This window comes from Vicia villosa, linkage group LG3, assembly GCF_029867415.1.
Source record: "Vicia villosa cultivar HV-30 ecotype Madison, WI linkage group LG3, Vvil1.0, whole genome shotgun sequence".
Taxonomy (NCBI): domain Eukaryota; kingdom Viridiplantae; phylum Streptophyta; class Magnoliopsida; order Fabales; family Fabaceae; genus Vicia; species Vicia villosa.
Genome location: NC_081182.1, coordinates 18,723,758 through 18,751,041, shown reverse-complemented (window position 1 = coordinate 18,751,041; position 27,284 = coordinate 18,723,758). Strand labels below are relative to the sequence as shown.

The 27,284-nt window shown below is 34.8% G+C and overlaps 1 protein-coding gene across 5 annotated transcripts; it reads right to left on the bottom strand.

Annotated features, from left to right (window-relative positions):
• Positions 1-16,018: 16,018 nt before the first annotated feature.
• Positions 16,019-23,990, bottom strand: LOC131660518 (histone deacetylase 19-like). 5 transcript variants are annotated; one of them, XM_058929767.1, is made up of 8 exons: positions 23,835-23,990; positions 22,782-23,359; positions 22,027-22,467; positions 20,686-20,916; positions 19,937-20,007; positions 19,797-19,854; positions 16,566-16,677; positions 16,019-16,436 (listed from the first exon to the last, which is right to left on the bottom strand). In XM_058929767.1, exons 2-7 carry the CDS (start codon positions 23,307-23,309, stop codon positions 16,591-16,593), a joined length of 1,416 nt encoding a protein of 471 aa, XP_058785750.1. In that variant the 5' UTR covers positions 23,310-23,359; positions 23,835-23,990; the 3' UTR covers positions 16,019-16,436; positions 16,566-16,590. The 5 variants fall into 5 exon arrangements, 4 of the variants coding, with proteins under 4 accessions (XP_058785750.1, XP_058785747.1, XP_058785749.1 ...); XM_058929764.1 differs by having other exon boundaries at positions 16,609-16,677; XM_058929766.1 differs by having other exon boundaries at positions 16,609-16,677; positions 23,741-23,877.
• Positions 23,991-27,284: the final 3,294 nt, after the last annotated feature.

Sequence of the window (27,284 nt, the reverse complement as noted above, 5' to 3'; positions counted from 1 at the left end):
TGTTTTGGTCGTGTTCGCTGTTTTGTGCAGGTGTTAAAAACGGAACTTTTTATAGCGCATGGGCAATATGCGCTGTAAAAGGCGCATTGCAGAAATTCTTTGAAGAAGACGATGAGGTGGCGGGGAGTCATTGGCCCATTCGAATCTGAAAAGTGCGCGCCCTTGGGAAGAGATCTATGGATCCAGCGCATTATGAAACACGCGATGCTGTGGTCCCTCACGTTTCCAGCCATCCGATCATCATCATCCTCAATCCAACGCACAGGAGGATGCTGGCATACCATAGTCTTCATGCGCGCGGCCACACCCAATCGTACCAGCTAAGTTTTTTTTCCTATTTTTAATTTTAATTTTTTTCTTCTTTTATTTACCCAAATTCTTTTTATTTATATATATAGTTTTTACTTTCTTTTACAAATTTCTATTAATAAAACTTTTTCTTTACATAATAATATTTATATCATTTATAATATTTATTTTATTTAGCTTATTTAATTTATTTATCTATTTATACATATTTATATTTATGGTGTGTTTTATTATATTTATTTATATCAATTTTATTTTCTTAATTATATATTATATTTATATATTTATTTCAATTATATCTATACACTTATTTCAATTATATTTTTATAATTATATTTATTTTCTTTTTATTCAACTATTTATTTAATTACGTTTTATTTATCATAATCCATAAAAAATTCATAAAAATTATTTTTGCGCCCAATTTTAATTCTCAACTTGATTTAATTAATTAGGTCGCGAGACCAATAATTAATTAAATCGTTTACATTATCTTATTCAATTTACGCCCCTTGATTAGGGTTTGTGTCGAACATTCTAATACACTAAAATATTTTCTTTCTTTTGTGCCTTGCCTTTTCAGGGTTATCAACATGGTTCACTCCGATAACACGCCCGATCAAAATACAAAAGCTAAGTATTTTATTTATTCGATGTCTATTCTGTTTCCTTTTTAATTTTAGGGTTTGTCCTTATATTTCTGAACTGTGCATACATTCACTCCCTCTCTTTCTGCCTTGTCTTTTCAGGGTTACCCCCGAGGTTCCCTCCGACTCTAACCAACCATATCAGATCAAACCCAAATCGAAGCTAAGTATCATTTATCATTCATTATTAATTTATTTATCTTTTATTTTATTAAGGTTAACCTCGTTTGCCTCCGAACCGATAATGCACTCACCCCTCTGTTTATTCTGTCTTTTCCAATTTTCAGGGTTTGTCAACTGCCAAAGCTACGAGTATTGGTAACCCTAAACCCTATTTACAAATTATTACTTGTGTTAAACCTTTTGCCTTTTATTTTGATATCCCGCTGGTTTCAATTCCCCTCTCCTCCGCTGGTTACAATTTCCCTTCCCCATTATTATTGTTATATTATTGTGTGGTTAGTAATTATAGGGAGTGCAACTTATTAATTGAATTAGCATCACGTAATTTTATAAGATAACATAACTGAACATAATCACATGATTGTTGCACACACGCACCCTTTTGGGGTAACCTCTCTGTTGCCTTGTTGCCTGTTGCCTTGTGTTTTTTGCAGAATAAGCCATGTCCCTCGAATACGAGGATACCTCAGCCATGCTGCCTCGGTAAATAAAGGTCATACGACCCTAATGATGCTGCCTTCGATACACTATATGACCTCGACCCTCGGAAGTTGCCTACGGAAAAAGGCTGAGGTATCTTCTGGCTGCCTACGAAATGGCTTATTCTGATCCTTGCCTTAGACTACCTGCCCTTCTATGGCATGGGACAGTCTTATGGCAAAGGATGCTTCGATGACCCTTCAACCTCCAAACGAAAGGCTTCCTGCCCTCTTATGGCAAGGATAGACCCTTTCATTCTGAAAGGCAAAAAGAGACCTATCATCTGAGTTTAAGGTAATTGCCCCTAATTGCCTTGCAATGCTCAAACCTTTTTATTATATTCTTTCTCATAATTTTTCAAAAGGGCAACGCTTATTCACAAGCTAAAGTCCCTATCTCTTTCATCTACATTTTCTAAACAAACGAGCAAGCAAAGCAATTAAGAGCCCATGGAAAACCATGGATGCAAAGGGTGCCTTACACCTTCCCTTTGCATAAATTATCCCCCGAACTTAGATTTCTTAAAAGGTTTTTTTCTGTTTCTTTTTGCCTTTCCGAATCTGTTTGGATAAAATAAAAGTCGGTGGCGACTCATGCTTAACCGCAATATTTTTCGATTATAAAAAGTCAGTTCACCGTATTACACTCACACAAAAAACACACAAACTAACTTTAGATGACTTCACTGGGGATACCACGGATCATCAGTACAAAAGGATACTCGGCCAATTCTCAACAATATGGAAAACCTGCTGTAGATAAATAGAGGTCTTTGGAAAAACAAAGTTCTTAGCAAGATTCAAATCTCTGAGGAGTGAAGAAGATAGTGTATGAGAGATAATCAGAGATGAACCTTCTAAACAAATCCACTAAAGGGATAACATGAACTCCGCTTTGGGAAAAGAGGAAAGATCTATTGGGAAAGCACCATAGAATTTTCAAACTTTTTTGGGGAGAAAGAATCACATAAGCTCTCCTATGGAAAATCTTACTCCTATGGGATATGAGGATTTACTTTGGGGAAAAAAAGGAGATATGCTAGGGATACACAAAGTAGACTCTTTGGGGAAATATCAACCTCTATGAGGGGAAATGCTTATATCAACTATGTTTGGGGGACGGAGAGATATGGATCTTGAGTCCGTTGTGGCATTGAGAGATAAATCTGCTGAGGATCGACATCTGGTCTCGTAGAGATAAGTGTAATATCGTGTTTTCCCTCTTACTATTTTCATCTGAAGTATAGAAAAAGACCGTAGAAAAAATCAGTCATTTTAATATTTTTCATTTTTAATTCATTATTTCATTCTCTATCCCAGAAGAATTATATATATATATATATATATATATATATATATATATATATATATATATATACAGACACACACACATAGCATTATTTGTCCAGTGACATTTGCATTCATTCAGAAAAATTATAAAAAAATATAATAGCATGTTATTTAGCCATTTACATTTGCATTCTATTTTAAATTTAAATAAAAATTATGTAGAAGTTCACTTTGCGTATTTTGTTCGATTTTACGATGTAATAGTGTTCGGTCGGGTTATAGGTTGTGGAGAAGGGAGCTTTCTAGACCGGAGACCGGCGGTGTAATTATTATTTGGAGTAGTCTCTGGAATGTTAAGGCACCACCAAGGACTAAACATTTGCTTTGGAGAATTTGTCAAGATTGTCTACCAACGAGAGTGAGGTTGCGTCAACATCATGCTTCCTGTCTGATTACTTTCCCATTTTGTGAGCATAATTTGGAAGATTCGTGGCATGTTTTCTTTGGTTGTACGGTTAGAAATTGGTGTTGGCATGCCTCAGGTGTGTCCCATATTATTGACCCCTGTATTTCAAACTTTTCATGATGTTACATCTTTTCTTCTTGACATTTGTAGTAGGGGGATAGGATGACCGTGGGAAGAGTTGTGGTTATGATTGAAATTATGTGGAAAAATCGTAATAATTTGATTTGAAATTATGAGAGTGAAGTGTACTCTAAACTGGTTTTGAATGATTTTTGTAGTTGGAATAAGTGGTTCACGACGCAAAGAAGCGATGCTCAATTGAATAATTTCCCGCCGAATCTGACGTGACATCTGCCGGTGGAAGGAAGGGTAAAATGTAATATTGATGTAGGTTTTAATACTACTAGGGGTACTACCAACCGGGGATGGTGTATGAGAGATTACACGGGGAGTTTTATATGTTTGCTGGTGCAGCTTGGGATTTTTGTCACTATACAAATCTTGAGGCGGAAGCTTTGGCTCTTAAAGAGGCTATTCGGAAAGCCATAGATTTACAATTGGAGAGTGTCATTTTGAGAGTGATTCCTAAAGAATGATTCAAGCTATTCTTACTGATTAGAAGGGTTGCTCGGAATTTAGTTTTATCATTTCTTCTATTCATAATTTGTTGCTTAATTTTCCCAACTTCGGAGTGCCGCATATTTTATTTCATCAAGCCATGAGATGAGAAAGTGAATGGGACCACATTCATGCTATTTCACACGTATAGCAAAAACAACATTCCAATTTCATCCAAATTTCAAACAAAAACCAAATTCAAATTCATCACAAATTCAATTCAAAACCTTCATTGATCATCATCAGCAACTTCAAGCCACGTCAACATCATCATCGAGTTTAACACTATCTCTGCACCTTCGGCTAATCAAAAAATGCATTACGCCAATTTATGATCTGCGACCTGCAACAAACTCAGAAAAATGCAACAAGCCGAATTTGCAACTTACGGCCGATCCATCCGCAACTCATTCGATTCGACTCTGCAAAACAACGTTCCTCTTCACCAAATACAACACAACAACTTCATCAGCGAACCATCAACTTAGCAACTTAGATCTGTACCAACACAACAGTCACACACATAGTAGAATTCTGAATCCAGAAAAGTAGAGGTTGACCGGTTTCGATTTGTTAATAGTATCATTTCTCCTTGCAGTTTTGTCGATTATTCATACCATTTTATTCACTATTTTCATTTACCTTTTGTTATGTTGTTGCGAATCGCTCAAAGTAGTCATCTTTTATTCCTCTTGTTTGGTTAGATTGCGGTTTCGTTTTGGATTTAAGAGTGAGTTGAGTTTCGATATTGAGGGAGAATGAGAATTGGCTATTGTGTTTGAGTAGGTAGGTAGAAGTAAGATAACTGAGAGAAGAACTTGAATAACAAAGTAAGATGGAAGGAAATCGTGGAAGAAGGGGCTGAGAGGGAGAGTTGAAAAATCATGGAACAAAGGAAGCGTGGATAGTGAAGAAAGGTGAATGGGACAGACCCTTTCTTTCTTAGGGTTTTTGAAAAATTTTTATCCACCCCATACCTTCTTAGTAACCGCAGCGAAATTCCAAAAACGCCTCTATATTTCGGAAGTGCATCTCCAAAATCATATTTTTCTGTAGAAAAAAAAGGTGATTTTGGATGTGCACTTCTGAAAATATCTTATTTAACAAAAAAAGTGTCTTCGAAAATGCATTTCCGAAAACACTATTTTGGATATGTACTTTTGAAATATTTGGAGGATCAAGATGAAGCCTTCTCCTTGTAGGAAGCAAAGGCTTAGCCACAGATGAAACCATGGTTGAAGATTGAGGAATATATCTATCAATAGAATGAACTCTCAGACTCTGGTGATGATCATTATGCTTGTAAGATGTAGATGAAGTTCTAAACTTTTCCATCAGATCCTGGCTTTTCACTCTCCACCTCCATTTCTCGCCCGAATCTCACCAGAGAAAGAATCTTCTAGCAAATGGGTCACTGAATTGGGTGAAAAGTTTTTCAGAGATGCAGTTCTGAAAACACCCAAAAATGGGTGTTTTCGAAAATGCATCTCCGAATTCTGAGAAAATATGAAGAAAAAAAGGTGATTTCGTAGATGCATCTCCGGAGTCAGAAGTATTATGGGTTTTCAGCAGAGATTTTCACCCTATGGGGGTCTATGAAGCTCAGTCTATTTACGCTACACCCTACTGCAGCAATATACTCCCCAAAACCTATGAGGCAAGCAAATGTTTAACGCCTTAAACCTATGAGGCACCCCCCCTTTTCTATTTTTATAATTAATCCCATTTTATTGTTTTTGTTTCTAGCCTAATATTTGTTTTATTTTTAAATGATAAAAAGCCTAAAAAATATATATATAGACTATTTTTTTAAAATAGTTTCATTTTAATGTTTTTTTTAACTTTAGGGTTTTATGTTGATTTTTGATCAATACTTGTTCATAACTTTGTACCATCTCTCATACATAATTTTATTCATCATTACTAACATTTTGTGTTGATTTTGAGGTACCACCTTGAGGCTTTGGATTCTAATGGATACTAGCAAGTTATACCTAATCTTGTAAATTTATAGTTTTATCTCCGCTTTAAAATTCCCTTTGAATTTTGCAATATTGTAGTAAGTGTTTCATTCTCATTCGCCAAAAATGTATTCCACTCCCCATTATGATGTAATAATTTTACTACTTTATTTTATTATTTCTCCTTTATTTTGTTGTTAAGCATTGCATGCATTAAACCTTTTTGAAGAACTAATACTCAGTTGCAAGCTATTTTTCTACCATAAGTCGATCGCTCCTAAGCATCACAATCAATCTCACTTGCACACACATAGCTTGATCCTGGAATTTCTTACAGTGAGACCTACTCGATTAATTGTTCCAATTGATCGTTTAGAAGAATAGTTATTTTGCTAGTATACTTACACTTTTAATTCAATCCTTTCATGTTTAATTTTTTATGCTTGTTTGTATGCTTATTTGTATGGACTTTTATGGATTTATATCACTTTCATCCCCATTTAAAAAGTTGTTTGCCACATTCACGAAGCCTTGTAATAATTTTACCGCTTTCTTTATCTTTAGCTTTCTTATTTGCTTGTTTGTATGAATAAATTGTGAACCTCTGCATTCCTGGTCCATATACCAATCCCTAGACCACTCTTTATAAGTTGATTATCTTGTGCATCGCCATCGAACATGCCAATGCATTCTTGGTCAATGAAAGAGTTGGAACTTATTGGACAATCTAGAAACTTAAGGTTGTATGTGACCTAATGTCGTAGAATGGACGGTTGAAGATATCAAAGGTGAACAATAATTGTCTGGTAGATGTTAAAGAGAGTCAGAAGCTAGATGTTAAACTTGTAGATCTGATGGTTGATGGAAATCAAAGTGAAGGCAATGACTTTAAGGAAGAATCTCATATTAGAGTGGTGCAACTGAAGCTTGATATAGCGTAGTTTGTTATGCGGGTATGACTTATGAGAGTCAAGGATTAAACCTTAGAAGCTGAAGGATAACACAAACTATTTGACATTCCATAAGGGAAGTGATAGGTGAAAGGTTTACATTTTATTCCCTTTACTACCATACCAATATATGTATTGAATTACATGTTCGATTGGTGAATCGTAGCATTGTGGTACTAATGTTGTGTGTCCATGTTGTAGGTATTATGGTTATGTTGATGTTATGACAATGGTGTTATTGGGTGATGAAATGATAGAGACAATGTTCATGTCGTGGAACTCTGAGTTCTTAGACTATGTGGACGCCTTATTTCCTATAGGTGGGGTTCGAGCACGAGTAGCTCATTCCTATGAAGGGAAGTTAGAGAAGTGTTAATTGTGGTGATGGTAACTATCTCGTTGTGTTTCGGTTCAAAAGCGAACGAGATCCTAAGGTGATAGATCATGTATCTTAGAGTGGTGGGACGAGGAGAGGAATGAACTTGTGCGTTCATAACTCGGTAGCATTGTACCTTGTTGGATTACATTGGTTAAAAATGTGGACTGTTGATTAGTGGTATTCGGGATGTTCTCAAAACATGACGTGAGAGTTGGAAAGAAGGATGTGAGAGGCGTATTTGGAATTGTCGTATCAGGTGAATTTTCGAGGACGAAAATATTCAAAATAGGGGAGAATTGTAACACCCCATTTTCAATTTAAGTTATTTTGAATTAAAATTATGCGATGCGGTGTTTTTGGTGTATTTTGTAAACATAAGGATGTATCGTTGTGCCTTAGCGAGAGGTGAGTACCTTAGAATCTTATAATAGTTAAGGTTAAGGGTGTATGGCTAATTTCCTAGTAGAAAGGTGCATTGAGAGTATATTATATTATTATTATTATAAATAATTATTATTATGATGGTAATTAAATTTATAATTAAATTATAATTTAATTAGAAAGGACAAAGTTAGAATATGTATTTAGGGTTCCAAGGGGTTATGTGATCATAAGAGGAAAATTAGAAGGGGCGACGTGACATTCTGTAAACGAAAGAAGAGAAGCAAAGAACGAGAAAGGGAGAAAAGGAAGTGATCGTATTCGGAGCAAGAACATAATTCGTGGTAGAGGTTTAGAATCTTCAACCTAAGGTAAGGATGGGGTTCCAACTCTCTAATATGTGGTATAATGATGGGTATGTTAAGGATTAGGATTGCAATGCTTATATGTTCATTGTTTCATAATGTCATACCCCAAAATCTGCCCATACTATCTCTCCAACCCAAGTTCAAATCAAGATACAAAGCTCCAAGACACACCCTCCTAAACAAGGCTCAGCAATTAGGGTTTTGTTGTTCTGAAGGAAAATCAATGAACCAATGGCTCCAAGGCATCCCATATGGCCTATGATACTCCACACTATCTCCATAACAAAATTCAGGGCTCAATACAAAAGATTGGTCACTCAATTGCTCAGAAAGTCAACAGTCGACTAGTTTGACCTAAAAGTCAACTGTGGTCAAAGTACAGTCAAAACTCCTGATTTTTTGTCAACATCCTCATATTGAAGTACCATTCACAATTTGATCAAGAATTGATCATGGTTCACCAAGGAAAGATCAGAAATCAACAATTCCAAAAGTTTCTAAATTAGGGTTTTCATAGGAGAAAGTCAACTGAACTTTGACCAGCCATAACTCCTACATGGAACATCAGAAATTTTTCATCCAAATCTCATTTAGAAGGAAATTGAATTCTCTACAATTTTATCTCTCACATTCCAAGTCTAAAAATGCTTCATTTGAGAGATATGGACCAAAACATTATAGGTCCTTTTCAAAAGTCAACCAAAAGTCATTTTTTTCAAAAGAACACACAAGGAGCATGGAAAATCATTTTGACATGAGACCAAAAACACTGGTTAGAGGACTCTTCAAGGTTTCTAAAAAGTCCTAGAACTACTCCATACCTCAAAAATTGAAGGAGATATGCCATGTTAAATTTGGACAAATTTGAGAGGGAAAATGTGAAATAAAAGGCCTCAAATTGATTTCTTTTACAAAGGAGCCCAAGTTTTTATGGCCCAATCTTGCTACACAAGTCATCTAGAAGCTTCAATCTCAAAGCCACGAAAATATTATGAATATTTGATTTTATTTGAATTTTTTATTCATTTAAATCATATATTTAATCAATATTTGAAGAAAATTGAAAAGATTGGATTTCTTTTTAATTTCAATCATAATCAATCATCAATAATATCTCATAATCCATATAATTTCGTGCATAAGAAGATTGGCAAGAGATTGGATCAATTTGACTATATTTAGAAACTTTCAAAATCATATTTCAATTAAATTTCCATTGATTGATTTAGCAAGATTTTTTCTGTTTCTATCAACCCTAATCCATCCAATATAAGTACCAAACACATTCAGATGCAAGGGTTCACGTTTTTGCAGTGGAAGAACCCCTAATCCGAGCATTCAAGAATCAAAAAAATTTCAAAGGTCAATTTGAAGTTTGAGGTGAATTCAAAGCTTTGTGAGCCTCTCAAACGATTCCCAGGGGTGTAGTGAAGCTTTCTCTACCGTCACTCTCAAGCCAAACGTTCAGAATCGGTTCCAATTTGCTCACGGTTTGCCTTTCTTTCTTTTTATCAATTTGCATCATACAAGCATTATTAACAAGATTCGATTGCATATTTGTGTTTGTCTTGATGTTATGATTGATTCTGGAGACTTAATTGTATTTTTGTGCCGTCATGAGTAAGATACCACGTTAGGGTTTCATGCTTTAAAATTGGGGTTTCATGTTTAAGACAAAATTAGGAGAAACCAATGTTGTTTTTGAGCTTATGGCGCTTGGACGATCGTGTCCATAAGGTCGCGAAAGATTTTCGTGTTGTTTTGTGGCTTTTGTGTTTTCACAGGTGTAATAGAGGCGAGCTTTTACAGCTAACATGGAAAAAGCGCTGTAAAAGCGCTTTCTGAAATTTTCCAAGGAAGAAGACGATGACGCGTCCTCCCCTGATTGGCCAGCGTGCGCGCGTTTTGGATTTTAAAATCCAGCCGGATCTGTTGCTTCTCACGCGTGTACATATCATGCTCCTTCGCTCTCTTAGCCCTCAGATGCGCTCCAGATCTAATCCAAGGCTTCTGAACACGCTGGCGTACCATGCTCCCTCACGCGCGAGCCACACTGGATCAGAGCTAAGTTTTTCCAAATTTTTTTATTTATAATTATGCAATTCTTTTGTTTTGTTTATTTATTTTATATATATGTATTATACAAAATTTCTTTTTTCTTCTAAAAAACTTTAAATAAATTTTTTATCAAAATAATTATTTTGTTTTAAAGTCTCAATTGTTTCGATTTTATTTTAATTACTTAAAAAAAATAGTTAAAAATTGTTTAAATTGTTTTTTTAATGAATTTTGACATTTAAAATTTTTTATTTTTTAATCAATTTAATTAATTAGGTCAGAGACCAATAATTAATTAAATCCGATTTTTATTCAATTTTCACTCGATTTAATATTTGCAAGAATTAACTGTACACTAAAAATATTTCTGTGTATTTTCTTTTTAGGGTTATTATCAGATATTTCCCGATCACGTGCCACGCCTTTTACGAAGCTAAGTCCTGACTTTTATTTTCTTTCATTTTATCATTTAAATCTTTATTTGCATTATAAAATGATTATTAGGGTAAAAACCTCGAAAGTCAATGGACTCTTTTGCACTCACGTCTTTATTTATTTTTGCCCATTTTTCAGGGTTAACCTCGAGGCTACCTCCGACTACCAACCATATCAGATCAAAGCTAAGTCTTTTTCATATTTATTTAATTTCTTTTTGCCATTTTTTTAAATTAGGGTTAACGTTATTTGGCAAATGAACTGTCCATACACTCACCCCTTTATTTTTGTTTTCTCTTTTCCCGATGATTCAGGGTTAGCCAACCGCCAAAGCTCAATAGTCGGTAACCCTAAATCTTAACCTTGTTTATTTATTCTGCTTTAGTTATTACTTGAGTCAGATCCACTGGTTTCTTTTTCCCTCCCCCATATTATTTGTAACTGCTCCGAGGTTGTATTGCTTGGCCTTAAAGGCACTTAATCTGCATATTATATTATTGTGTGGTTAGTAATCTTAGGGAGTGCAAGCCTTGAACTGAATTAGCATCACTAATTATAAAATTAAATTTCTGAATTAATAACATGATTGTTGCACCCACGCACACTTTTTTGGTAACCTCTCTTGTTGTCTGTTGCCTGTTGCCTGTTGCCTTGTTGCCTTATGTTTTTTGCAGAATAGTCATGTCCCTTGAATACAAGGATACCTCAGCCATGTTGTCTCGACTAATGCAAAGATCATAAGCCCCTAATGATGCTGCCTTCGATACACTAATTATGATCTCGTCTCTCGGAAGTTGCCTACGAAGGGCTGAGGTATCCTCTGGTTGCCTAAACGAAAGGCTATTCTTATCCTTCCCTTAGACTACCTGCCTCTCTATGGCATGGGACAGTCTTATAGAGAACGATAATGTGACGACCCTTCAACCTCCAAATCAAAGGACTTCCTTGCCCTCCCATGGCAGGGATTGCCCTGAAAGGCTAAAAGAACTTTCCTACAAATATTAAGGTAATTGCCCCTAATTGCCTTGCTCTGGCTAAAATCTTTTTCTACATTTTTTTCATAAACCTTCAATATGGCTACGCTCATTTGCGAGCTAAAGTCCGTATTCTCTTCTTCTACATTTCTTTCAAAAGAGCAAAGCAATTAAGAGCCCATGGAAAACCATGGATGCAAAGGGTGCCTTACACCTTCCCTTTGCATAAATTACCCCCCGAACTCAGTTTTATTTAAAAGGTTTTTCCTATTCTTTTAGCCTTTCTAATAATTTGGATAAAATAAAAGTCGGTGGCGACTCTTGCTCTCCGCACATTTCGATATAAAGTCAGTTCACCGTATTACACATAATCTTTGATTGTAGTGTGAATGGATGAAATTGATGAATTATTGTTATGTTGGTGGATAATTTGATGAATCGAGGACATGAGATGATTTGGAATATTGTGTAATGTGTATGAATTATTTGGGAAATTGAAAGTATTGATTTTGGTTGCAAATTGGTGAAATTGATGTTATAGGATGGTTGAATATGTTGTCTAATGTGTGGGAATTATTTTTGAAAAGTGAGAACTTGTTTGTATACAATTTTTAGGAGTTTTGGGGTTGAGAATGATTGGGTTCGTAACTTGAAAATAGCATAAAAATTGCTTTTGGGGAGTGGAAATCGATTACCCCTTTTTGGGAAATCAATTTCCAATGCGAAAACTGCGAAAACTGACCTCTGGAATTGAGGAAATCGATTTCCAGTATTGGGTAATCGATTTCCTGAAGCTAGCAGTTTTTTTTATAAAGTAAAATTTATAACTTTTTACTCGAGTGTCTGTCGACGCACTGTTTGAATCTGTGGAAAGTTAACACATTGTAATTTCTTGTAAAAATAGTTTCAAGTTTTTGGAATCCAAATTAGTTGGGATGTAATGAGGTTTTGTGGTGTCAGTCTATGATGTCAGCGTCGGTGTTTGACGAAAAACTTTTAAAATTCATAACTTTTGATGGCAGTAAATGATTATTTTGGTCGGAGGCTTAAGCCTTGTTTGTTAGTGTTGTATGAAGTATGATGTATATTGATGTGATTAAATATGATGGTGTTGTACGAAATATGTATGAATGAATTGCATAATGTATTGCATGATAATAATGTTGTTGTTTGCCTGGAATGGCGTAACGTTGAGGGCTTATGCCATGCAGTTGCATGACTATGTTGTTGCATGTTTGTGTTGCATGTATTCATTTTTTAGGGTTATGCCCTGTTGTTGGACTGGATTGGCGTTATGTTGAGGGCTTATACCCTGTTGTTGTCCTATTTGGCATTATGGAAAGGGTTTATACCTTGTTGGTACCACATGCGTTGAGTCGGTATTAGTCTCATTGCATAACATTGAATAATTGATATGATTATTGAGTTGTATAATTAATAAGTGTCAAATTGTAGTTATTTTTGTTTATAGTTTTGCGGAACTTATCGTCTCTTTTTTCTCAACTTATGCGTGAATCCGTATGTTTTCGTTATATTTATACATATTACATATTCTTTGCATTTTTTATTCATTTACGTACCGTTTGATAGTATTATATTCATTTTTTAGGTATTGGTGCTTATTTGGAGCATAAACAATAAAGTGTCGAAGACACCGCTTCAAACGTGCAATTTTGAACAATTCATCGGTGGATAAGGCTCAAAACAAATATGAGAAAAATCATCAATTTCATTGATATTTATTCATTTTTAGATAGAGCACTGAATAAGTTTTCCAACATTTCGAACCGGACGCAAATCGGAATTACTCTCAAGTTATGCCTAAAATAAGATTTAATTTTTTGTTATGTGGCCTAAGTGCGTATTTTGGCGCTAAGCGCGGTCTAGGCGGTTTAGAAAGTGTTAAATATGAAAAAATCAAATTTCTTTTAGGTTTATGTTTTGGGGTATTTGTTCCCAACTCATCAACTTTCATTTTTTTGTCTAGAGAGCTTTAGAAAAAACCATTTGTGGCTTGTAATCGCTTGTATCAGACATTGCGAGAGATTTGGTTTTCCCTTCTTTTCTTCTCTTTACTTTCCATTTATGTTGGGGTTTTTTTGTAAGTATACTTTGTTTTCTCTCAACTACCATACTTTGTAAGTATACTTTTCTCCTCTAGCCATATTTAATATATGCTGGTGTTTTCTCTCAACTACCACGTTTATTTGGGGAGTTTTCATACATGATTTTTTATGTTGAATGCGTCTAGAGAGAAAGAAAGATTGCAAGGTTAGAAATTCATAACCATTATCAGATCTAAAGCACTTGAGGGTGGTGTTAAATTGGTTTTCTAATGAGGCAACAAAGTGAATTATGCTTTGTTTAGTTTCCAATTTTGTTTTAAGGAATATCACCAATGTAAACCTAGAGTAATCATTTACAAGGGTAGGAAAATATTTGTGCCCCATAATAGATTCAGTGGCAAAAGGCCCCCAGAAGTCAGCATGTAAAAGATCAAAAGGGGAATGAATGCATGTATTGTGATTTTAAAAAGGTTGTTTCTTTTGTTTTGCATAATGACAAGAATTACACGGGTTCATGTTGTTTTTACAAGGAATGAGAGGAAATCTTTTAGCAATTATTTATAAACTAGAATGAGAAGCATGTCCTAGTCTTAGGTACCAAGTTTCAAAAGAATTAGAAACAACATAATTACAAGTAGAAATTACAGCATGAATGTCAAGGATGTTGAGACCCCTTTGCAAGCTAGTTGTACCAATCAGTTTTCTTCGAATGGTTCTGCAAAATATGACACGTGTTTGAGGAAAAAATAAGATGAAAATCATTGCTAATAGTCAACTTAAGGACAGAGATAAGATTGACATGGAAAGTGGAAATGTGTAGAACATTTAACAAGGTTAAAATGAGGAAATATCAACATTTCCATCTATATAGACATTCATAAGAGAGTCATCAGTTAAAGTAAGTGAAACAGGGCTAATGGTTTGGTAAGAAGTGAAAGAATCAAGACAGAAAGTAATGTGCTCAGTAGCACTTGTGTCTAATATCCATAGATTTGAGTTCTTACTAATATGTGAGGAAGAATGGGAGTTTAAGGCCAAGGGAGAGGTGAATATGGAGTTGGCAGTAGGGCTGGATTTTGATTATTGGAGTAAGGCACAAATACTTTGAAGCTCTTCTCGAGTGAAGCCAAAAGAGGAACAAGGTGAATCTTCCACAGAAGGAACAGCTGAAGCATTGTTGACTTGTGATTGTGAAGCACCATTGGCAGCCGGTGAACTTCACCCTCTCTACTTGAAACCGGGTGGATAACCATGCTTCAAGAAGTATGTTTCCACAATGTGGTTGATCCTTCCACAATGAGTACAAACGCGAGTATCTCCTTTAGAATGTTGAGTCCATTTCCCTTTCTGAGACAGATAACCTTTGCCATTAGAAGGACCTTGAACATGTAATGTAGAGACTGCAGATTCAGTAGGAGAAGCAAGGTTCAATTCTCGTTCTTGTTGAATAACCAGTGAAAACACCTTATTAATGTTAGGTAGAGGATTCATCATCATTATCTGAGATTTGGAGTGGCGAACCACTCATTTAGGCCTTTCAGGAACCTAATCACATAGTCATGTTCATGGTATATCCTGGAAGAATCGACAGCACCACAACAGGGAATGGGACAATAATTTTCCAGTTCATCCCAAAGCATTTTCAGTTATGTAAAGTATTCAGAGACATCAAGAGTACATTGGCGAAAGCGATACAGTTCTTCTTAAATGTCTAAAATGTAGAAAACATCGCTCTGCAAAAATCTAATTTTAAGATTCTTCTGAACGCTAGCTGATGTGTCGATCTAGAGAATTGATGTTGCAATTGAATCAAAGATTGCACATTGAATCCCATATAAAACCATCATCTTGCGGTGAATGCATTGAGCGAATAACAGATCAGAAATAAAAGGTTTGGGAAAAGAGCCATCTACGAACTTCTTTTTTTTTTTTGAAAATCAACGCAAGATGCATAGATCGTGACCAGGTATGGTAATTCTTGTTGTCCAAGAGTGAAGCAACAAGAATCAATGTGGGACTTTCATTTGGATGGAGATAGTAAGGATTTGTAGAATTTGTTGCAAAATCTGAGTAGCTATGGTGATCCATGGGAAGAGTAGAGAGAACACTGAGAAAGAGGATTCAAGATCTAAACGAAGAAGAAGAAAAGAGCACAAGGAAGAAGGTTTCAAAATCTTGAATCAAGGAAGAGAGGCTTGGTCACCAGAGCTATACCATGATAATATCGCAACAATTAGGGATATTGAAGTAAATGCTTTTCATCATTAATCAGTAAAGCGTCTACTTGCAGAGTCTTACACATATTGATACTTAGAGAGGAATTGGAGTTGATACCTTAAACAAATTCCCAAGTTAGGTCTTGTGGAGAAAACTTAATTGGGAGGGGGAGACTCCTCTAAAGTGATCAGCTAAGTTCCACAATAGATATTAGAAATCGACATTGCACCTATAAGATGGTTAAAAAAAATTATTTTTCTTTCAATTTTTTTATGATTCTTTTCCGTATTTATGCAACTTGTTTCATAGACAAACAGAAATATCAGTACAAGAAGATGAAAAAAAACCCACGTTATAGCACATTATAACCTAATTGTTATCTGGAGTACTATTTTTACTATTTAGGAACAAAAATGTAACATCTTTGGGTGTCATGTGATATAGAGCCTTACAATAGGCATCTAAGCAATGATGACAGTGGAAACCAAGCAACCGCCACATCTCGATTATTTTGGGAAATGTGACATCACAAAAAGATCATTGAATAAACAACTCCCAATCACTTGAGATCCATCTCTCTGGCCAAATCATTCGCAGTATTCTCTTCATCTTTCACACTATCTTCATCAGTTGGCTGAGAACAAATATCTAACGCCTGCAAGAACCAGATTCAACAAGTAGAAGTTTTATAGCAACCACAGTATATATATATATATATATATATATATATATATATATATATATATATATATATATAAATGCAGTGATACTTATATCTGCATACATTTAATGGATATGCATCTGTACACTTATGTTATGAAATTCACCTTCACGCTTGGTTCAACTACTGCAGTATCGGAGGCCCTCAACTGCTCTCTAGTTCTTTTCAGGTCCTCCTGGCATGGTAAGCCGGTAATAAGAATTGTATAATTTTCCATATCATGAATTTATTTGTAAATTAATACAATAATTTTCAACAGAGGCATAGAGTATATTAGCAATTTGAGGATTCACAAAACAATGCAATTCATAGAGGAATTACTCATCAGTTGCTGCCAGAGCCTCTATAATTGTGTCTCCGGACTCTAAATGCTGAAACACTCCTCAAATTATTAGTATACACGGGAATCTCAGCCCTTAGTTGAAATTTTCACCCATCTTCGTGACCGTTCCTTGATAGGCAGCAACCCACTAAATACAATTTTATCAATGTAATTGAAATAATCACTAACTCTACATGTGAAACTTATAATGTCAACCGATGATCAAAGATTTATATATTAGAGCATTTGGAGACAGACTAAAAAGTGACTTAAATGTATTAATTCCATAGATGTTGGAACACCCAGTCCCTATCACTACTACTCTCCTAGTCTCTACAGTTACCAGGTGTAAGTTTACGTTACCTTATTTGAGCATGTCCCATTTTTCCACTTCCAACCCAAACTCTATCTCAACCCCTTTACAACTTCCGCCTGTTCGGACCGAGTCCCTTACTACGTGTTCAATATCATTCCATTTCTTTTCATCTTTTGCAAGTCGATCACCATTGAGTGTTTTTGCCAACACTGGAGCCTACTTACTCCTCCTCCTGCCAATGAGGTTATTGTGGACTCTTCTCCACTTGTGTTGGCTCGACCTTATTCTAACTTTCCCATACATAAAGGTATATGTGCCTACTTGTAATCATTCAGCTCACTATGTTATTTCGAGTCATTATCGCATTTTCTTTTTCATTAGTGTTAATTGTGCACAGTACATGTCCAAAATAATTCAAATTGTGGTCATCCCAACAGTCCGTAATAGTGCAATTCCAATTTTGGGTTCCGCTGCTCCACAATCTGGGACTGACAAACAGATATTAACCTCTTGGTATCAAGAGCCGGTATGGGTGACGCTGATTTAATATCGGCTTTAAAGGCCTTCATGGAGCAAATAACAGCCAGACATATTTCATTAGAGAAGATAATGATTGACCTTTCCTTAGCGGTTTGAGAAGACTAAGGGATCAGTAGGAGAGAATATGGAAAAATAGCAAAGAGTGAGTCTATGCTGAAATTACAGGATCAGTAGGAGAGAATACAAGAAAATAGCAGAGTGAGTACTATGCTGAAACTACCTACAATGTGCTTTGGAGCTGCCTTTCATTGATAAAAAGGCCATTTGCTATAGTTTGCATGTGCAAATATCCAATATCCGTGTTTCCCACATTTGAGCTAGGTCTTGATACGCTTTTTGAACCCATGAAATGTCAGGAGGATAATGATTGACCTTTCCTTAGCGGTTCGAGAAGATTAAAGGATCAGTAGGAGAGAATATGGAAAAATAGCAAAGAGTGAGTCTATGCTGAAATTTCAGGATCCTTAAGAGAGAATACAAGAAAATAGCAAAGAGTGAGTACTATGCTGAAACTTCCTGTTATGTGATGGTTTGGTGGAGCTGCCTTTCATTGATAAAATGGCCATTTGCTATAGTTTACCTGTGCAAATATCCAATATCAGTGTTTCCCATATTTGAGCTAGGTCTTGATACGCTTTTTGAACCCATGAAATCTCAGGAGGTTTCTGATGGCAGATGTGGATCAGAAGGTTGTCTGACACTGATCAAGAATGATGATTTCTAAGAAGCTTATCCAAAGTTGGATCATGATGACGAGCTCCAGCTCGAAGAGGGGGCTGGTGATATGGATAAGGATTTGGACTATTTTATCTTTGTAAAATTAGAAGCCTTAAATGTTGCAAAACACAATTCTTATCGATGGTAGACTTTGATTAGGATTCTTTTTAGCGTCTGTAACAATGACAGACTGCTATTGGAATAAATAAGCAAGAAATCAATTTAAGAAAACTTAAGGTTATGTCAAGCAGAACTCTGCTTCTTACTTGCACCATAAACTCGATCCCACACGAAGGCATATAACGAATGCCCAGACTACTTAATTGTTAGACAACCTATTCTGCCCAATTTTTATAAAGTTTCACTCAAATTAATAGTTAATGCATATTTGCTAAGGGATAAAGTGTAGAAGTATTTTCTTCTCTCTAGTGACAAGGTTTTCCCCTTTCCTTTCTCTCTAACGGTAAGTTGAACAAGAAATAGGACAGCTTAAAAAATTAACAAAATTATGTGGAATTGTGCACTGTAAAAAAAGGTAGGATAGTGAATTTAAGTTATACACATTAGAATGAAAATTCAGAGAGAAAATAATAGGAAAAATTCTGTATTTAATATCATGAAACTTGATCAAAGAGGCAGTTACAAAATCAATTTAAGCCGATGAGGCAGCTTCTCTAACTAACTCTTGTGTCTTGAGAGACACGCTGCCCAGCAGCAGCCATTCTAACTAACTCTTATGCCTGGCAAAGCACAGTTCAGCAGTAATAAAGCCATATACTCAAACAGAACATCTCACTGACAAACGAAGATATTATTGATATGTTCATATGTATGTAATATTGAAGTTATTGATATGTTCATATGTATGTAATATCAAAAATTAACAAAATTATGTGGAATTGTGCACTGTAAAAAAAGGTAGGATAGTGAATTTAAGTTATACACATTAGAATGAAAATTCAGAGAGAAAATAATAGGAAAAATTCTGTATTTAATATCATGAAACTTGATCAAAGAGGCAGTTACAAAATCAATTTAAGCCGATGAGGCAGCTTCTCTAACTAACTCTTGTGTCTTGAGAGACACGCTGCCCAGCAGCAGCCATTCTAACTAACTCTTATGCCTGGCAAAGCACAGTTCAGCAGTAATAAAGCCATATACTCAAACAGAACATCTCACTGACAAACGAAGATATTATTGATATGTTCATATGTATGTAATATTGAAGTATCAAAGATTGTATCAAATACAATTCTAGATATGGTCTGAAATTGTTGTAAGGGCAGGTTGGTTTATATACTACTCCTAACAACACACATCATATGTTCTACAAATATTAGACTCTCAACAAGCAAATAATAAGTTTTAATCAAATACTTCAAAAGATAAATGCACATACCATATCATTGAGCTGAGGTTCAACAATTTCTCTTTTTACTTTGCTTTGGAGAATATGGCTGATAAATGAGGCAAAAGATACACTGATCATATGATGCTCAATGATAAGTAAATTTAGCATATAGTTATAAAGTAAAATACCGTTCAACATCAATGTCCATGTCAGAATCCGGATCCCAACGCTCATCTCTATCATCATGATCTTCAACTTCCTGGAATATTGTGAATAGGGAATGAGTTCAAAGGATGATGAAAGTAAAAATATAGTTAGAATAAGTTGGGAAATTCTCAGTACAAATACCATTCAATTCTTCTATTTAATTTTGGTTCCTATCATATATTCTAGAATGAAGGTGGGGCCAGAGAGTTAGTGATGTGTCCATTAGTGTAGCAGAAAAAGTGGGGTATTCTATTAAGGAGGGTGCTTTAGGAGTCAGCCGCGTTGGACCTGAGTATAGTATTTGACAAAATTATTCTTTGAATGGGGTTGTTGGCTCTGGTTTAGAGATAGTTTTCCTGCAAAGTATTTGAGTAATTCCTTTTGCATCGGATTATACAGTTAAATTAATGTTCTTTTTGGAATCCCTGTATATGGTTAGCTTCAGCATAAGGGCATTCTAAAAGAAATTCTTAGGGCCAGTTTGCTTTGCAAGAACATACTATGTTTCTATTTCTTAATTTCAGTTTTAAGTAAAAAAAAAAAATGCTATTTGGTCTTACTTGTCTCCTTGTATTTAAATATCTGCATAAGAATCCGTGAAAACAGATGTTATTTTAAAATAGAAAACGGAGCAAATAAAAACAGAAAATGTTTGCCCGAAATAGGCTCTTAATCTTATGCTGCATGTGTGAAATAAAGATAACAGGGGGAATTTTGGTTAAATAGTTACCTCTCCAAGATCAGAATCAGGAGGCCTTTCCTGAAATTGAACACTGGGAGCATGCTGCAGCTTTGAGAGATTCTCAAGTAGCTTAGATCGGATACTATCAAGTAAAAGTCGAGTATTTTTGTTTTCCATGTTACTTGGGGCAACATGGAGAGTATAGTCTGGGCCGAAATATTCATAATACTCATGCTCTGGCATTTTGTCATCAACTTCTATTCCAAGAGCAACTCCTGTCTTTCTTAACAAATAACACATAAAATTTTATGTGCTTGGATGAAAGTTTATACATAAGAATGACTAAAATTCTAAATAAATAGTAACATGACAAGTCACAATGCATATTGAGAGACTTTACAATATCCCAATTGATGCTTAGACTTCTTGACCATCGTTACTTTTACTGTTTTATATAGAGTTACTTCATGTTTAGCACTTTTTACAATTAACATGAAAGAAGTTGGACCTGTTCGAGGTGGGTGTGAGTTTTTTTTATTTTTGGTTTTAAAAATCAATCGGGAAACCAAAACTTGTTCAGCAAAAATGGAGTTGAGTTGGTCTTTTACTTAATTTTAAAACTGTTTTGCACTATAACTCAATCAAAAAAATAGTTTTACAGTTTATGTTTTTGTTTTAAAACTAAGACATCACCACCAATAATAGCCTACCACTACTCCAACCATAATTCTGACCACCACCACCACTATGACCTCCGTAAACCACCACTCCATCCACCTCTGACCACCACCAGTCACCGCTCCCACCACCCACGACTATAACTCTGACCACTACCTACTACTACTTCTCTGACCACTACTCTAACCACCGGAAAGCACCATACTGATCACCACCATTCTAACCACCACTACCAACTACCTATCTTACCATCGCCGGCCACTCTGACAAGTATTTTTGCTGAAACTACCACTTTTTGCCACTATTATAAAAATGATTATTAAATAAATACATTATATATTAGTATTATATTAATTTAATTATTTTGCAAGTCTAATGATATGAATTTTTGGATTAAGATACATTTATAATAAATATTAAATTTTATGTTTGAAACTGATTTTGGTTTATGAAAATCTCATAACTCAAAACTGAAACTGATTTTGGGTTTTGAATTTTGTACAATTCAAAACAAAAACTAGTTTTGGTTTTTGAAATTTTTAAAACAGAAAACCAGCCAAATGGGGGCCGTGGAAAATATTGAAATTTCAATTTTATAATTCCACTAGATGTTTTAGCACCCTGACCCAAGGTCTCTGGTAGCCCTATAGATAGACCATGCTACCTTTTATTAGTGATCTCATATTAAATAAATGACAAACAATGTATTACCTCATAGCACCAGCAGCGAGCAACATTCCGGATGGTGTAGCCACCACCACCTAGTAGCAAGAGGGGAACATTGAACGATCTCATGTATTTGACACACTCTGCATGACCTCTAATTGAAAGATTAAAACATCCCAACCTGTCTCCTGATAAAGAGTCTGCACCACACTGGAGAACTACTGCACCAGGCTTAAAGAGTTCCATTACTTTGCCGATTAAAGGTTTAAACAACAAATGATAACTCTCATCATCAATACCATCATCAAGTGGAACATTAAGAGAGTAGTATTTCCCCTTTCCATATCCAATATCACGCAAGTCCCCGGTACCAGGAAAATAATCACCAAACTTATGGAAAGACACAGTCATGACTCTATCGGTAGTGTAGAAAGCTTCCTCCACACCATCTCCATGGTGGATATCAATGTCCACGTATAGAACACGCTACAATAAATGAAACATTAGCATTTTAAAATATGAACTGAAACAACAGTATGCCAACACACTTAAGAAGTTCTAAACATTAAAACGACCGCCTCCCAAAACAACTTTCTACCGTTTATGCCCTTGTAGTGTTACTGAATATTCCATAGCGTGCAAATCTAAGCTACAATTCCTAATTATTAACTTGTGTACTTAACGAAAAACAATCCCAAAAAATATTGAAGTATAAAAATACAGGTGATTCCACAAAATGAATATACCTCTAAAGTATGAAGAAAAAATGAAACCAAAAAGAATCCCAACGTTAGACAAACCTGGTGGTTTTTAAGAAGTTCTAAGATTGCAAGGACTATATCATTAACATAGCAAAATCCAGAAGCCTCGCACTTCTTGGCATGATGCAGGCCACCAGCCCAGTTGACAGCAATATCACATTGAGCATGGTTCAACTTGACAGCCCCACCAACTGAACCTCCAGCATAAGTTTGACAGAAAGAGTATAGGCCATCAAAGACAGGACAATCTTCACCAACATTAAAGCGTTTGAGTTGTCTCATATGATCCTGCTGTGTTTCAGGGGTTATGCTTCGAAGAAATGAAACATAATCATCCGCATGAAAACGGCAAAGGTCCCTGTCTCTAGCAGGAAAAGGCTTGTGGACCTGCATGTGCTGAAGCAATCCATAGTGGGCAAGAAGGGCATGTGTCATTCGGATACGATGTGGCTTCATGGGATGACCCTGGCCATAATAATAATTGCCAACCTCTGGATCATAGAAATAGCATACTCTTCTCTTTACCCCGTCAGGTGCGGACGGAAGAGAATTGCCACTGAGATCCATGTGTGAAGCTACTCTGTAATGTTGGTTCTGCTTGTCAATTTTCAATCATCCTGAAAAAGAACAATTTAGAAAGAGTGAAATAGAGCAGAAGTATTAATGAAATGACTGTCATTAATTACTCATTTACTAAATAAAAGATAAAAGATGTGTTTCCAGACTAGGTTGACGCCAAGGAGTCCCTATAACCGGCACCATACCTATGAATTCACGATGAATACAAACCCTAAGAAAACAAGAACCAACGGGAATTATTTAAAGAGTGAAATGGCCTGGAAGTATGGATGAAATGAGTGTCATTAATTTTCTAAATAAAAGATAGAAGACGTGTTTCTAAATAATTTTCTATACAAACCCTAACAACGTGTATACAAAGGGTATAGAAAAACTACATCAATGTAGTGGCATAACAACAAACCTATGAGAATACAAACCCTAACAAAGTGTATACAGCAGCCATAAATAAAAACAAGAGAAAATGTCGATTGGTAAACAAACTAGTGAGCTGATGAAGTGAGAGAAGAATACAGATTTCGCAAAAGTTTCCTGCGCACGAAACAAACATTGCAGAGCGAGAGATGCAGTTGCTTCTTGGTTATCTTTTAACACAATAATGACCTATTCTCTCTCATTTTCTTTAACCATTTTCACTCTCAATTTTAACCCAACAAAAATAAAAACTAATTTTAGTCTTAAAAATATTTGTCTAATGGCTTAAATACTACTCACATCATTATGGTTTAGGATCAAATCAGTCCTACTTTACTTTTTAGGGTTAAATAGGTTATTAATTAATCAGAAATGCTAGCAACACTCTCTTTTGAACACTCTCTCAAACACTCATTTTTTTATTGGTTGAAACATGTGTGGGTCCTACTACATTATGTGGGACCTATTTTCAAAATGAGGGGCCCACACATGTTTCAACCAATAAGAAAATGAGTGCTTGAGAGAGTGTTCAAAAGAGAGTGTTGCTAGCACTCCTCTTAATTAATTCCTATAAATATAGTCATTTTTACTTTTGATTATTATAAAAAAAATTCAAAGATTAGTCCCTATAAAATTTTTCATCTACAAAATTAGTCTCCCACGTTAACTCTCACTAACATATTGATAACGTGTTGTCAGGTAGAATTAATAATAATTTTGGCCTATAATTTTGGCATATAATTTGGACTAGAATTTGGTTCATAATTTTGGCCTTTAATTTGATGATAGTTGACAGTAAAACCAGCCAATCAAATTCACGATAGTTTTGGCCTATAATTATGAACTATAAGTTTGGCCTATAATTTGATGATAGTTTTGGCATAACTATTGAAATATACCCTATAATTATGGCACATCACAGTTGAAGCATAACCTATAATCATGACAGTTGACAATGAAACCATAATTTGATACACCATAAGTTCAAACACCGTAATTTGATACGCCATAATAACATAATTTCATACACCAAAATAACATAATTTGATACACCAAAAAACTTGAAATGCAATAAATTCAAAGTAGTACATTTCCAAAATAGTACAAAATATGAATCAAAATATCATCCCATGAAACTTGAAACTTGAAAATCATTGACTCAAGCCCTTCTCAATGGCATCCCATGATTTAGTTCCATTTCCTCTAGAGTTGGAGACATTCTTTGCAAAACTAGCATCAACACTTATTGGTTCAATGTTCATAGCATCATCATCATTTAACAAAGTTGCCAATGTGTTAAGGTCTATACCACAATACTTTGCCATTGCCTCATCTGAACTCATAGCAGGTTGTTATGAACTTGGAACACTCTATGAAGCTTTAGCTGATTGAGCAGGTTGTTGTGAACTTGGAACATTCTGAGAAGGATTGGCCGACTGAGCGGGTTGTTGTGAACGTTGCAGGAGTTAACATGGGCATCCACTCTAATCATATGTGTCACTGGCCTGGGTAGTGGGCCTTTTACCTCAAAATATCCTTCCCACCAAATAGAAAAGTCCAGCACAATAGATATATCAATAGCATATTTATTTCAGTTTTGTTAAAATACAGTATGTTCATGTTGATGCAGTACAAGTGCTAAACTAAGAAAATCATTGCCTTAATAATAGTTTCAACAAGCCAACAAATCATAAGTTTTCTCAATCTATGATAAGAAACTTCTTTTGACTATCTAGGAAAAGAAGTTAATAAACCCTAATATCTTTCTCTAAAAATCTAAACAAACAGAGTAAGTTTGTGTTTACAACTTGTATCTTCCTTATAACTGCAAGAGTTACGTAAATATATATTTTCTTTGGTTTCGTTGAAACACAAATTAAGTAATAAAAGTGATTCAAGCATATTGTATAATTTTTTCCAAATCCAAGATAGAGATGTTTAAATGAAAAACATGGGTGTGTGTCTGAATTATGATGATGAGCACAATATTCCGAAGAAAGAAAACTATCTTTTTCTGTCATAATAATTGTCTTACTCCAGAAATTGTTGTAGTATGCAATCTTTAAGTTGTGGGTAGGGGTGAAAATAGGTTGGGCCGAGTTAGGCGTTGTTAAGCCTGCTAAAAAATCAAAGCTTAAGTCTAACATGTAGCCTATCAAAGGCTTGTATTTCAACCTAAGTCTGGTCTCTTAGAAGGTCTACTTAGCTTATTAGCCTACTTAAAAGTCTATATCAGTTAAACATATGTAAATAAGAAATTCAACTAATACTTCAATAGACTAGAGAATTAAAAGTACAATGAATTTACATTGGAGCATAAGTATTATGAGATTATTTCTTTTGGATAACTTATGAATTATTCAAAAGGTTTTTTTTCAACTTATTTTCACAAGTTCTTTAAGATCACTGAACTTTATTTTTGTATTTTAATATAAAGTACAAAATATAATATAAAAATAATAAATTTATTCATATTTATTAAAATAGTTTGGCCTGATAAATTTAAAAAGTTTTTTTATAGCATGTGACCTATTATATTTAGCTAAATAAGCTTATAAAAATGCCAGACCTTTTCTACTTCAAATAAAAGTTTGGCATGTACCGTAGGTTGAGTTGTCAAAATGGGCTAGCCCATATGGGTCGGGCCGCTAGGCCCGAAAAATCATAAGGTTTGGGCCTTAAAACTAGAGCCCAAATTTTTTAAGACATTTTTAGCCCAGCCCTGAAAAACCCGCTACCCATTAGGGCTAGCCCATATGGGTCGTGGGTAGTCCATCAGGCCCGCATAATTATAAATTTTAAAAATATATATTAATATTTATATTATCTTATTCGAAAATAGCATATTGGTTTTTCTCACTTCACTAAATTTTATCTCTATTTTATTCAATCTTTCTTTTTTAAATATTATACATTAATATAATCAATATTTTTTCATCATATTTTATTAGTTTTTCTCTTATAATAAATATTCAAGTATTATTTATACAATTTAGATATATATTGTATTTAGAAACACATTATAGTATTTATAAGTGATAATATAGTACTTAAAAATATATTATATTTAAAATAACATAATTTTTATTTTTATTTATAATAAATATTATGGAGTTTTTATTTTAATTTTTTAATTAAAAAAAATCTGTTTAGGACCAGGTAGCCCGAAGTTCATCTAGGACCGGGCTCGAGTAGTAAATCTCGAACTCATATTATACAGGACCTTATTGGCCCAGCCTTAAAAAGCCATACCCGCTAGGGCCGGCCCGTTTAGAACCGGGTAGTCCATATTGACAACTCTAATTGTAGACCCATGTTAATTGATTTGACATATTGTCACCCCTTAACTGTGGTGATGAAATTGAAGAGTATGATTCATATGCTGAATCATCAAATTTTTCCTCATTTTTAAACTGTTTCTAAGTTCACACTTCTATCAGAAGCAAATGGAGAAAGTATTTTTTATCACTCTATCAGTCATGTCTCTAAAATATAAAAAGAAGGGTTAAATATGTTTTTGGTCCCTATAAATATCTCAATTTTGACTTT

Coding starts and splice junctions, on each gene's coding strand:
- LOC131660518 (XM_058929764.1), bottom strand. CDS start 23,309: ATGGATCTCAGTGGCAATTCTCTTCCGTCCGCACCTGACGGGGTAAAG. Junction 19,855..19,936: donor ATGGACATTGATGTTGAACG/GTATTTTACTTT, acceptor CTCATTTATCAG/CCATATTCTCCAAAGCAAAG. Junction 16,678..19,796: donor AACCTCAGCTCAATGATATG/GTATGTGCATTT, acceptor TTACCATGCCAG/GAGGACCTGAAAAGAACTAG.